Raw genomic sequence first — 13590 nt, 5'->3', positions numbered from 1 at the left:
GAAGAAGAAGAAGAAGTGTCATGCATGCGCTTAGATAGTCTTTTGATAATCCACGTTTTGTGTCAATCACTTGTCTTTTTAGGGATTGTAAGAGGGGTAAAATGTAAAGATGAACTCTAGAGAATGTGGATCGCAATAAATGGTCCTTCGTGGGGGTTTTCAGCAATACGGTAGAGGAGTAGATGTTGCCTGTGGATGTACTGCCTCCTTCTGCTTTCACTACTAGTGTACAAACAAAAACCTGCCGCTTGTCAAGCCCACCATGCCCATCCCTCCCTCCTCTGCTTAGCATATCAAGTGGAACACAGTGTGTACTGTGACGCCTACCTGCAATCCTTATCAGAATGTCAGAAATAAATATATATATTAAACTCTACATTTGTAATAATCTCACCTGGTTTATGTGAGTTTTATTTCAAATATGAATTTTGATCCGGATGACAGAACTATTACTAAATGGCCTTGTGGTGGTAGAATGTAACTCAAGTTTTGATGTGCTCAAATTGAGCTTTTACATTTTCTGCTGCGTTATACTTCTACTCCATTGCATTTGAGAGTAATATACTGTATTATGCTTTAGTTAGGAGTTACTTTTCAGATTTCAGATTTTACATAGAAAAACACACAATAGGCATATACAAGATTTAATGAATGATTGATTAAACCAGCATATTATCGTGTTTCAGATGTCAGATGAGTTGTTAGCAGCTCTGCGTTTCTCTTCACAAGACATTTCTCCTCTAAAGAAGTTTACATGGTGCCATTTAAATAACTGTTAGAGGCTTGAAGATATAATATATCAAATAGTTCAGTAAAAAAATAAAGATTAGTAGAGACAGAGAAGTAAAAAAGAAAGAAAAATTTAGTTTTTGTTCTTTCTTCCCCCACTATGTCAGATCTATCTTGTGGTAGCAGAAAGATCAAACTTACATACATGACATACACCAGCTACAACAGTAAAATGCTGCTTATGTGTTAATAGATTACTATTAATAATCGTATCATAGTATCATATATCAGTCACAGAGAACATTTTACCGCAGAATATACTACATTTTGCTGATTATACTTTGGTACTTTTAGTTTTCTTCAGGCCTTTTACTTCTAATGGAGTATTTCTGATGGAGTACTTTTACTTGAGTTAAGGATCTGAGTACTTCTTCCAACATTACCTGAAGGCTAAACCTGCCATAGAATGAATAGCTGGTTCTTTGAACAATTTCCTCACTGAACTGAATAAAATGCTAGTATTATCCTTCTTCAGCTATTTTCTATTTGCTTTGAAATGTGACTTTTGTGCTTTTAATTTTACAGATCATCTACTTTTGAATTCGTCCACTGATGTGGCCATCAACAGAAAAATATTTTAAAGTCTGAGTCATCAGATAAAATTAATAATCATCACACTCCTCCCATACTTTGAGAAAGCAGGTATGACTGAAAAACAGAAGTCTCCCCATGTGTGTAACCTGTAGGACTGGCCCAGCAGGATGGCTGAAGGCTTGCCACATTTAGGAAACTAGGAGCGTACATGTTTGTCAGGATGGTGGTGATACTGAACTAGTGTTTCCATTTGTTTTGAATCACCACCCCATGTTGCATAACTCGGCTTTCTCTCTCTGTGCACTGTCTCAATCATGATTCTTAAAGCGTCAGTGGTAATCTGATGCTACAGTCCAGCAGTGTATCTCCTTACAGCGATCAGCCGGCACTGCTCATCCTTACCTGCTAGTGTATCTCCCTCAGACCGCCATGGGTGCATCAATTATTTCTCACTGAAAGTCTTAAAGGTGGCTCTGTTTACACTGTCTTTAGAAACTCACATAGTGAGCCAATCACATGTTATAAAGTTACTGAAGAATCTAAAACAACCAACCATTTCCTCCAACTATCTGTATATTAAACATTTACCCCACCTGATCAGCATGTATAAAATTAAAGTTTGAAATGGGAATTGCATTAGATTTCTTTTTTTTAAATGTTTGACATCTTTCCATGTGATGTAAGAAGGAGTCTGTCAACCTGATACCCTTAGTTTGTTTAACAAGGTCTTTATCCTTTGCTCACTAACTAAACCAAGCTCATGTCTCACTGCCAAAATGCAACCTGTCTTAAATAATTCTGAAGTTGGTACAGATGTTGTTGCTTTGCAGTCTACAGTCCACAACGTTGCTTGGAAACAGTGTCTAACAACAATAAACTGAGCTGCTCTGACAACAATGGGATTAAGCATGGTTGAAGGGCTTTTATTGTATTTTTGTCAGCCAAACCTTTCTATTAATTGTTGAAATTAAAATTGCAAATGGTCCACTCTAGTTGGATTTAAAAACATTTGGATGTGCCTTGACATTGTTAAACTATTTCCTGCACAAAGGCTCTCATAAAACAGGTAGAACATGTCACAGATAGGAATGCAAAGACAAAGGACTTTGCAGCCATGGCTTTCCTAGGTTTTACTTTACTTTAGGCTGTTGCCTGGTAATGCATATAAAGAACATGGGCATGCCTGTAAACTTGGAAATGACAACACGTGATCACATTTCAAAACCATGGTGCAGGATAAAGTCTGCATAATCACACTGTCTAAATTGCACATTTTCAGTGCAGTCATTATTGTCTGAAATGCATACACTTCGTTGCATAACTGAACTACTTGACAAGATGTTTTCTACAAATGTTCATCGTTGGCACTTCATAATCCAGACATCAACATAACTGGGCTATGCCAATAAAATCCAGGGTAGAGTTGCAGCCACCAGTGCGAGTACAGTGAACGCTGACAGCAAAAAGATAAGGCATCGTGCTGTCGTGCAAATCCTTCGCCTTCTCCTGCGCTGCGGATGAACCACAGTCATCACAACGCTAAGTGCGTCTTCTTCGGCCATGGGTCGCCCTTCGGTGCTTATGATAAAGATCTGAGACGCATTATGGCTGGGGCTGATCAACCTCTGCCGACGGACTCGTTCAAAGAGACCCCTGAAGCACTGAGCAATCCAATTAACTCCCCTCGGTAAACTGTCCCCGGAGGTGCGTCGTGCGCTCTGGAGTTGTCCCGGCGGCAGAGGGAGAGGAACCTCTAGTGTCTGCGCTTCATTTGAATCCTTGTCCGCCGCGAGAGACACCAACGCTTCCTTTTGTTTCTTGATAAATGTAAGATGTCGGCAGATGGGGCAAACAATAGTGTCTCTGATGTTCCCATCGCTGTTGATGCTGACCAGCGTTTTGACCAGACAGTCGTGGCAGAACACATGCCCGCAGCTCAGAGTCCTCTCTGTGCCCGACAGAGACTCATAGCACACTGGACACTCATGTGCGTCCTCCTGGCTGTCTTCTTTGTGAAATTCCATGGAAGGGTAACAAAAAGAGAAAGAGAGTTTGGAGGTTATTGAGACTAAAGGTAGATGCCTTGGTAGCGTGAATTCCTCTTCAGGTTCTTTTTCTCCTCTGTGCGCATGACTTTCTTTACTTTTGGCTGTGGGTGGAGGCGAGAGCTGCGCCTTGTTAAACAGGGCCTGCCACCTGTGGCTGCTGTGACTTGACTGATTGGATCCCCTGAAGACATCACTGGCAGTCTAAGTGGTCAAGCTGGTTCATATTTCATGTTTTTCATAGGGCGCTGTGCTCACTGATTTTTCTTTCAATATTAACTAGCACGTCTGACCAGTTGGTGACATTTATGCCTGTTAAACCTGCAGATCATATAATGTAGCGATGACAAAGAACTGTAAAAAGCCTTTCACTGATACTCTTCATACATTTAGAATGTGAAATAGCTTTAATAAATTATATTAATTTAATTGTGAGTATTTATTTTTGGAATGTGGTAAATAAATGTGTCAGTGTATATCATTGTGGTCTATGTGTGTGTGTGTGTGTGTCATGGGGAAAACAGAGAGTACTATAGATTAAAAAGCTCAGTGAGCATCATCATCATAGAAAAATCTTCATAATGTGGCTAGTGCATGACTTACACCCTCCATTTTGAAAACTCTGATTCCTGCCTGCATTGTTCAGTGTGTAGTGTCTGTATGTGAAGCTCAGTTATGTTCAAGAAAGAATATTATGTTTGAGCTGTGATTTGTTTTCCAAGTTAAATGTATTTTCTGACTTAATGGCTAGACTGAATTTTTTTTAGAGGTTAGGTATTTAAAAACATAATTCATAAGCGTCTTTCTTCTAGTATCTCAGACATAGTTAACCACTGATCTGGTTGATATTTACATTATTTAATAAGCAATATTTAAAATGATTTTGGTGCGTTACAGGAAAATAGTGATACTAAGAAAAAATGTTATTGACTGAATGATAACATTATGAAATTTGCTTGTTAATTGAGAGAGGGCTGGCTCAATTCATGGCAGCAGCAGCTAATAGTGGCATTTCTGGTGGCAGCCTGAGCTGCCACTGACCTGCCGCGGCAGCTGCCAGTATCTGAGGCAGCTGCCACTACTGTCGAGGCAGCTGCCGGTGTCTGCCCTAGCGGTGTCTGAGGCAGGTGCCTGAGGCGGGTGCCTCAGACACCGCTAGGGCAGTGGCACCTACCTCAGACACCACTAAGGCAGTTGAAGCTGCCTCAGACACCGCTAGGGCAGTGGCAGCTGCCTCAGACACCATGAAGGCAGTGACAGCTGCCTCAGATACCGGCAGCTGCCGCGGCAGGTCAGTGGCATCTGCCTCAGACACCGCTAAGGCAGTGGCAGCTGCCTCAGACACCATTAGGGCAGTGACAGCTGCCTCAGATACCAGCAGCTGCTGCGGCAGGTCAGTGGCAGCTGCCTCAGACACCGCTAGGGCAGTGGCAGCTGCCTCAGACACCGCTAGGGCAGTGGCAGCTGCCTCAGATACCGGCAGCTGCTGCAGCAGGCAGTGGCAGCTGCCTCAGATACCGGCAGCTGCCGCGGCAGGTCAGTGGCAGCTGCCTCAGATACTGGCAGCTCTCTTGAAAACTTACTGAATATGAATACTTGTATTCTTTGTCCACGTTTTACTTGAATTTATACTGTAACTGGTGTACTGTCTTGGCCATGGCTCCCTTTGAAAAGACATTTCAATCTCAAAGTTTAAAAAAAAAAACATGCTCACTTTAATAACTCAAATTGAATCTTTCAGTCACTGTATGTTTTTGAGTTTGAGAAAGAACAAAGAAGCATGGAATGACTCACTAAAGCACTAAATAATTAATGGTGGATAATTAATCAGCTATTATAGATCCATTGAAACAATTGTTCATGTGTTCAGGAATGTTATCATGTGGTCTTGATGTCAGTGGTTCATTCCCTGGCAGTCATACGCCACCTTGTGGTCACTGTATAGCCGTGTAGCTTCACAGAGAATAGAAAAGAAAGGCGCGGCCCGACTCTAGCGTTTCTATTTCTACAGCAGCCCTGCCCAAATCTGACGTGAGCGCGAGTTACGTCAGCACGCACGGTCACGTCAGGATTTACGTCGGTTCCGGGAGACGCGTTGGCAATTTCCTAAACACACAGCTCCGTCACTTTAGTATCGTCCGAGGCCGGAGCAGGGTGAGAGGAAAGGGAGTGTGTGTTGGATGTAACGCCGGCTGGAGGACGAGCTGCTGACACAGAAGACTGCCGGACACCGATTTGACATGAGCAGGTACCGTTATTTAGCCGTTATTTAACCGTTATTTAACCGTTAAAACGGACCGGAGCTGTCGCGTTCAGCCGTTTGTCCGTGTGGTGACAGCTCGAGCTCGTTTTTTTTAAACGTCAAATTTTCTTTCAGTATATTTGCTCCAAAATTACATTTATTGTTTATTTATTTATTGTTTTATTTGGCAGTAACGTTTCTGTTTAGCACGAAGCTCCTGCCCGGTCTGTCAGAGCAGCAGTGTCACATTTCCACACATTCGTTAGCTGCCTATTAAGTGACAACATGCCGCTGTTGACATCAATCTGTCCTCGTAGATATCAGCTTGTTCTGACTTAGCGCCGCAGTTTATGATTTTTATTAACCTGTAGATTACACTTATTTCTGACGCATGCCGATTGTCTTTTTTTTATTTATAGTAAAGCCTCGTTTTGTGTTGTTTCCATGACCACTTTGACAAATATCCATAAGACAAGGGCCCAAGATATGGGCTCAGGTCAGGGTCACACCCTGTGTATCTGATTATTATTCACATCAGAGCAAACCAGTGAGACTAGTAAGAGCCACTTGGGGAAAAAAAAAAAAAAATCAAGTGTGTCCTCACCATAGAAATATGATTACATCAGCACATGCAAGTCTTACTAAGCGCCTCGTCATCTCCAACAAAAGAGGATGTAGAGACAAGAATGTGGGAAAGGAAACTCTCTCTCCTCGTCCCTGTCCCTGTCTGTAACTTCCAGATGGCTCCACAGTGAAGTGGACTGTCCCCGTCACCACCTCTGCTGGACGTGGGCCCGGGCCTGTCCAGGTTATTATTGCTACAACAAACAAATAGATCCCGGGGTCAAAAGCTTGACGCCGCTCCAAAGGATGCTCCAATGAGAGATAACAGGAGCTGTCATTTAAGTTTCCTGTTATTGCTTAGTGAGGCTGATGGATGTCCTTATTGAAGGGGTGATTATTCTGATTAGGGCTTTCTGATCTGAATCACCATGGAAACAGTTGCCCCGTTCAGGCCACAAAGCATCAACAAATAGATTACCCAGAAACATAATCAAAACATATATTTTATTTCTCCCCTGGACAGACTTGAAGGCTCTCACTGGTTGTAGATAGTATGTAACGTGTTACGTCAGTAGCAGCTCGGGAACATTTCCCTCTCTCCACCCTCGCTGTGTTTTGGTCTCCGGTTTCCTCCGTGATTTCCAAAGTACAGTAGTGTTGCTGACACGTGAGGGGCCTATAGCGGGTAAACTTAATGGTGACGCCATCTCAGAGGAATGTCCTCTTAGTCTAGACCACCTTCTTCTTGGCAAGGAGAATGACACATCCTCCTGCCCGACTGAGCCTGTCTTGTCGGGTCAAAATCTAATAGTCATGGCCACTACTAGACTTTCTTATTCATATGACCACTTTTCACACAATTCCTCAAGGTTTAAAAATAACTAGCTGAAGCAGTTGGGCGTCTTTCAGTCCATCTCAGGTTGTTGTTGTTTCCTGTTTCTTGTCCTGCATCCCCTGTTTGTCTGATGTGATCTCTGTTCAGATATTCTGAATATTCCTGGAGCTACAGCGACGGGAGTGCCGGTGGGAGGCAGCAGCTGTGTTTCCTCCCCCAACCCACAACACACACACACACAGCAGCTCTGTCCAGATGTGTTTTAATCATTTCCTGAAAACTTGTTGGTCACACGCACAGAGTGTTGCAGAGTTTATTAGCTCACCAGAAAAGAGGAACTACTGTCTAGTAACCGGACGGAAGATGAAAAACTTCCTAACATGTCTTCAAAACTTCAAAACAAGCCTCCAGACAGCTTTGATCTGTGTGACATTAGCCGCACCTAATTAACAACAGTCGCTGTTAATGAATTAGTTGCATTGAAAACACATGAGTCGAGCTGTGAGGTTGGAAATGTAATGAAGAGGAGGAGGGGGCACACAGGCCCCAGCTTCTAAAAGATGGGTGCTATAGTCAGTCATTTATGAGTAACTGAGGATGACGTGACCTCACAGCGGCAGGGTGAGGTGGCCAAGCCCAAGCCCGAGAGATGTGTTCCGTTTAATTTCCGCTGAGGAACGAGAGCGGGTTTTAAATCTTGATGTGCATGGTTGTTCTGCTCTGAGATAAGAAAGGATTCGACATGCCTGAGGATGCAAATCGTCAAAGTGTCGTACCACGTTTGAGTGAGGCTAATAAACGTCTCTTTGACCCTCAGGGTGCTCTGACATGGACAAAGAGATGATTCCCAAATTTTCGTCAAAGGATGAGGAAGTTGACTACTGGAAGTCCCAAGCCCTCAAATATAAGAAAAGGTAAGCAATGAGATTCACTTCACCTGTCACCTGTCGACCCGTGTGTGTGTGTATAACCATATTTAACATCTCGCAATGATCAGTCAGTGCCTTGCAAATTAGGTTATGTAACAGCGTGTCATGATTTATTTTCGTGTTCTGTCTTGGAAAGATGTTGAATCAAATATCAGACGGCAGCAATTCCCCAAACACACACACACAGCAGCAGCAGCTCACTCTTACATAATAGGGAAATACAAATTTGCTGAATGTGTGTTTTTTTGCTGCGTTTAGCCATATAAGGCGAATAACCAGACAGGCTTTTGAAATCAGTGCCCACAAACAGCTGCGGCTTCCTCAGGAGGAAATGACCACATCTTTGACTTCTTAAACAGAAACCACAGCGGGCGTATGTCGGCGCAGACAGTAGCGGCGCTTGCGTAAACGCATCTGTCTTTTCTATTTGTGGATCTGCAAAAACATCCGCACGGAGAGGGTTAAACTCCTGTTGGGTTTTCTAAGAAATTCCTGCTGTGGGTACATGAGGGAAGAAAACATCCAACCAGTGGAACACAGAGTACACAGCTCACCGCGGCTCGTCTCACACATGTTTTTGTGCATAAGTTTCTCAGGATCACCTTTTACAGTGAACTACTTACAGCATGTTGTAGTTCCCTAATAAACATCATAGATCATAGCCTTCATTCACACGTTTATTGTTCATTTTCACACTTGCTGCTGTTCTGCGTCGCACATTACCGTCTGCCATTTTAAAACCGTGAAAAGTGTGACAGGCCCGCCTGTGAAATGGGGAAGTTATAGGACCCGGCGTGCTGATGAAGCAGCCACTGTGGTGTTGGTATGTGTGGAACGACCCCGACACAACAACTGATTCATGGATTCCAATGCTGGGTAGAGGCACTGCGAGGCCATTATCCCAGAACAAGTCAGCTGATCTCAGAACAGTGTTAGTGTCATCATGTGTGACTGGCGAATAAACTCCATTTAGTTTACAATCAAATTACTTTTTTTCCGATGTTTACCTAACCTTAATTATGAATTATTGTGTTTTTTAGATTCTCCATATGGGGAGCAGGTAAACATCCTGTTTCTTAGCCCTCGTCCTGTTTCTGTGCCCTCTCATTTTCCCTGCACCTCTGACCTTTTAACCTCTCACACAACTGAGGGTGCCTGACAGCAGGCCTGTTTTTTTTGTTTTTTTTCTGACCTACTCTTGAACCACCTTCTGCCACAGTTCAGCTGCTCCCTTTAGAGCCGTAAATTTAGAGCGCTTAACTCGACAATGCTGAGCCGTTTCCAGTTTGGCAGAAGCAGGACCGAAGGTTAAAAATCTACAACTGTCTGACTGGCTTTTTTCATGAAGGCAGGTTTATTTCTGGCCGTTGGGGATAGAGTTACTAGAACATGCCTGAGCCTGGCTCATCTTACGGGACAAAGGCCGGTCAGTTTTCTAGAGTCCCGTGCCCACTATCATTCAGCCAGTCAGCTGTGCAGAACTGAATGGTGGACAGTAAACAAAGTGGCTGGTAATTGACAACGATTGTTTATGTTTCGCCTCATTGTGCCTGTGCGTGTGCGTGTGTGTGTGTGTGTGTGTGTGTGTGTGCGCCAACCAGTTGCCATGAAGCCCAGGAGGAGCTGCAGGAGTTCCAGGAAGGGAGCCGTGAGCTGGAAGCAGAGTTGGAGGCGCAGCTTGGCCAGGCTGAACATCGCCTCCGAGACCTCCAAAGTGAAAATGAGAGACTGAAGAACGAGATGGGCAGCCTCAAGGTAACTAACTCTGGCAACTTATTTTAGGATTTGGTGGGTTATGAGTATAAGTTGAGGTTACTTAAGAGGCGTTCTGATCCTGAGGACAAGGTCCAGTGTCTTATTTGTCAGGCGTGCTCCTCCTCTTTAAGTGGATGTGAGGATTAAGAGGAGGAAAATAGAAAATTGCAAGAACAAGTCCAGTTCTTACTCGCTGTAGGTATGAATGGTAGTCAGGTGACTATGTCCAAATAACTGGTTACAGTCAGGAAAGTACTGCAGGGCAGGAAGTATGGTGATTTTTCACATGGCCTAACATGTGAGCATGCTAAAAGGGAACTGTGTCAATGAAACAGAGAGAGATTCACAAATCATGCTTTCCTGTCTTTGTGCTTCAGGGGCCACAGTACAGGCACACAGCCCCCACCACTAACTCTACTGTAAAAGTACCACATGAGCAAGGCCACAGGGCCTCCCCCAGGGAACAAAGAGGTTCTTTTTGAAAGTGAAATATGTGGAAGAACACCCTATTAACTGTCTCATGATTCATTAGGTTGTGGCAGGAGTATTGTTGGAAAGGAAAATGAAAGTGGATATTTTTACTATAACAATAGCTCTGTTTGACATCCTGGTTTCTCTACACAGACTCACTCCTAACCTCTTTCCTCTTCTTCACTCTGTCCGTCTCTTTTTCTTTTTTTTAGGAGAAGCTGGAGCAGCAGTATGCCCAGAGTTATAAACAGATTTCTATGCTAGAGGATGACCTGGGACAGACTCGCAGCATCAAGGAGCAGCTCCACAAATACGTCCGAGAGCTTGAGCAGGCCAACGATGACCTGGAGAGAGCCAAAAGGTCCTTAGTCACTGTTGCTATGTCTTTTTAAGCTTTCCACTCCTGCTCTGCACTCACGCCGTTTATGGTTTACCGCAAAAATTCTAAATTCTTATGGTATTTGTTGAAACAGCTGGTCTAGGTGAAAGGAGGCTTCTCATTTGTAGCTCTCACTGGCAGGTTTTTATAAGCTGTTTGCTCCATCAGTTAAAAAGCCACACACAGTGGGAAAATACTAACGACGCAGTGGATGTGCTCGGTCTTTAAAAGTAGCTAACACTCACTACTGCAGCTTGTGTTGGAGCAGATAAACACACAGTTTTATGTGGTTTGACCACTGAGAAGAGGATGAATATTAACTGTATTTAGATTTTGTAGTGACTGGATCTACTTTTATGTTCATAAAAGGTTGTAACAATTGTTCCCCTCAACCTCCTGCTGTACGTTCAGGGCAACAATAGTGTCTCTCGAGGACTTTGAGGGCCGTTTAAACCAGGCCATCGAGAGAAACGCCTTCCTGGAGAGCGAGCTGGATGAGAAAGAGTCTCTTCTGGTGTCAGTGCAGCGGCTTAAAGATGAAGCACGAGGTAAAGACAAAGCGCTTTACTGCAGGTGAAATGTCTAACTCTGTAAGTGTTTTAGCAGAGGAGTATTTCATGAGTCGTCTCTCTTCTGCAGACCTGAGACAGGAGCTGGCGGTACGGGAGCGGACAACGGACAGGATGTCTGCACCCAGCTCACCCACCTTAGACATCGACAAGATGGATTCTGCAGTGCAGGCGTCTTTATCGCTCCCAGCCACACCTGTAGGAAAGAGCATAGAGCACCCTTTCATCAGCCCAAAAGGTCCGGATGTGTAATTAATCACAATCTTTTTCTCACACATGAAACTGATTTGTATACTAATATCGGCTTGTGTGCTTGTGCAGCATTGACCAATGGCTGCGGCAACTCGTCCCTCACACCCTCTGCTAGAATCTCAGCTCTTAATATCGTCGGTGATCTCCTGAGAAAAGTCGGGGTAGGTGTTATTCCCTCTTTTAATTTAACACATAGAATTCTAGGAGGGTTTGTTCTGTTTATGCAAGCAAACTCGACAGTCCTCTGACATTCTGAGGAGGTTTGCAGTACGCTGTGTCCTCAGCCACAGAAACAGAAAGATGTTTATGATGAAGCTCAACACAGATTGCGTTTCCTTGCTTTGCAACTAGGCCTTGGAGTCTAAACTCGCCGCCTGTAGGAATTTTGCCAAAGACCAGGCAGCAAGAAAAAATTACTCCAAAGACAACGGCACGCTCATCAACAGCAACGCCACCAAGTTCTCTCACTCTCTACATACCACTTACTTCGACAAAACGTGAGTCTTTCAGCAAATGGTTTCTCCCCCTTGCCACTTGTCTTACTGTTTCCGCTAATGTTGTGCATGTCTGTGTGGAAACTGCAGGACTGTTAACGGATTGGACCCCAGCTCCTTGACCTCCATGGCGACATCCAGAGCCGTGTCTCCACCAGGCATGCTTCCTCTCAGTGTGTGAGAGGCCACCCCCCCCCCATGTTGCCACACAAACCTCTACTGAAACTCCTGTCCACCCAACACAAAAAAAAAACCAGAGAGGACACTTGAATGACCATTACATTGTGTGCTATGTGTGTGTGCGTGTGTGTGTGTGTGTGTGTGAGAAAGAGCGAGTGTTTGAAAGGCAGAGTGACGTGTGAGTTTTGCCTGTTTTTGGGATTGTGCATTTTTGAACGTGAAGCGTTGGAAGAGGAGGCTCGACTATACGGCGTTTGCAGCTCTAAATGCGTCTGTGAGTAGGTGCACAGTCGTGCGCATGTGTCCCTACCACATACCTGCATGTGCCTAAAGCTGTCCTGTACTGTGCTCGTATGAATGTCGCTGCACATGCGTTGCTCTCTAGATGTCTTCTCTGAAGTGACACCGTTATATTCTTAGTTCCTCTGTTCATCCGAAAAGCTACTATCCCTGACAAAAGGTCCTCAACAGACCACAGCTCCTTAACTTTTCCTCCTGTATGTTCACTTTAATTGCACAGCTAAACTATTTTAATTTAGAATGTATTATTTAAGAAGGGATATGTTCATATTATCTAATTTATCTCACAGTATGCTTTAAAATGCAATGTTTCTTTTTTGCTATGTTCTCGCATGTGTGCATATGTGATGCGGGGTTGGAGAGAGCGTGTAGGACCCCGTATTCATGACTGAAGTGAATGTTGATCGTTCAAAGCCATGTAGCCATAGTGCAGTCGTTCCTCTTGTTACTGGCTACTCACTGAAGTTGAGTTTGGAAGTAGTCTCCGTGTTAAAGCTTGGAAATATCAGCTGGTTCTGTCCTCTGGGTTAAACCTGCACTTCAGCTGCTCCTCACAGGTTTTTGCTGCAGTCGAGCGGACATCCGTTGACATTTCGAGGAAACAGTTTTGCATTTTTTTTAAATGTATAACGTATAGATTTTTTTTTTTTTAAACTTGTGACAGGCTCATTTTACCTCATTTTGATTGTGGATTTCTAATATGTGTAGGCGAATTTGATTTCAAACTCACACAAAAAGACTGTTTGCTAACTTTGGCTGGTGTACGTGAGTTCATGGTCCACCGTGGCCTTTGTGTCATGCAGCACATTTTGCTCTTATTATCCGTTATTGTGTGAAGTTAATGTTAATTTGGCTTTGATTTTCTTTTAGCAGGTTGGACATTGGCAAGGCATTCCTAAACTAAATCCATTTTGCCCACATATCTCTCCCTTTCATAGACCTTTATGCCACCACCTTAAGTCAAAGCCTTTTAGTATTCATTGTTATTTGATAATCTCAGATGTCATTTTGGGCACTCTTAAGAGCCTGTTACTAAAGTGTGTTCTACAGTCAGTGTATATAGCTTGTAAGGATGGTGATTTTGCCTACCACATTTGTACATACTGACATTTGGCATCAAGGTCCTATTTATTTCAGATTCTGTATGGCATGTTCAGATAATGAATGGTTAAAGCCATTGTATTATGATATCAGATTATTTGTCAAAGACGTTTAAGTAAATAAAGATTGAGATGACAAATATGTTGTGTGG

At 43.5% G+C, this 13590-nt stretch overlaps 2 protein-coding genes across 2 annotated transcripts; one reads left to right on the top strand and one right to left on the bottom strand.

Moving 5' to 3' along the window:
- Positions 1-636: 636 nt before the first annotated feature.
- Positions 637-3525, bottom strand: LOC104940292 (RING finger protein 222). The gene has a single exon (XM_019261077.2). It carries the CDS (start codon positions 3345-3347, stop codon positions 2721-2723), a length of 627 nt encoding a protein of 208 aa, XP_019116622.2. The 5' UTR covers positions 3348-3525; the 3' UTR covers positions 637-2720.
- Positions 3526-5437: 1912 nt separating this feature from the next.
- ndel1b (nudE neurodevelopment protein 1-like 1b) lies at positions 5438-13580 on the top strand. The gene is made up of 9 exons (XM_010756860.3): positions 5438-5616; positions 7827-7923; positions 9540-9693; positions 10377-10525; positions 10955-11091; positions 11183-11350; positions 11434-11525; positions 11716-11861; positions 11949-13580. Exons 2-9 carry the CDS (start codon positions 7838-7840, stop codon positions 12037-12039), a joined length of 1023 nt encoding a protein of 340 aa, XP_010755162.1. The 5' UTR covers positions 5438-5616; positions 7827-7837; the 3' UTR covers positions 12040-13580.
- The last annotated feature ends 10 nt before the right edge of the window (positions 13581-13590 follow it).

Source organism: Larimichthys crocea, chromosome XII (assembly GCF_000972845.2).
Source record: "Larimichthys crocea isolate SSNF chromosome XII, L_crocea_2.0, whole genome shotgun sequence".
Classification (NCBI taxonomy): Eukaryota; Metazoa; Chordata; class Actinopteri; family Sciaenidae; genus Larimichthys; species Larimichthys crocea.
The sequence above is the reverse complement of the archived record's forward strand: the minus strand, read 5'-3'. Positions and strand labels throughout refer to the sequence as shown.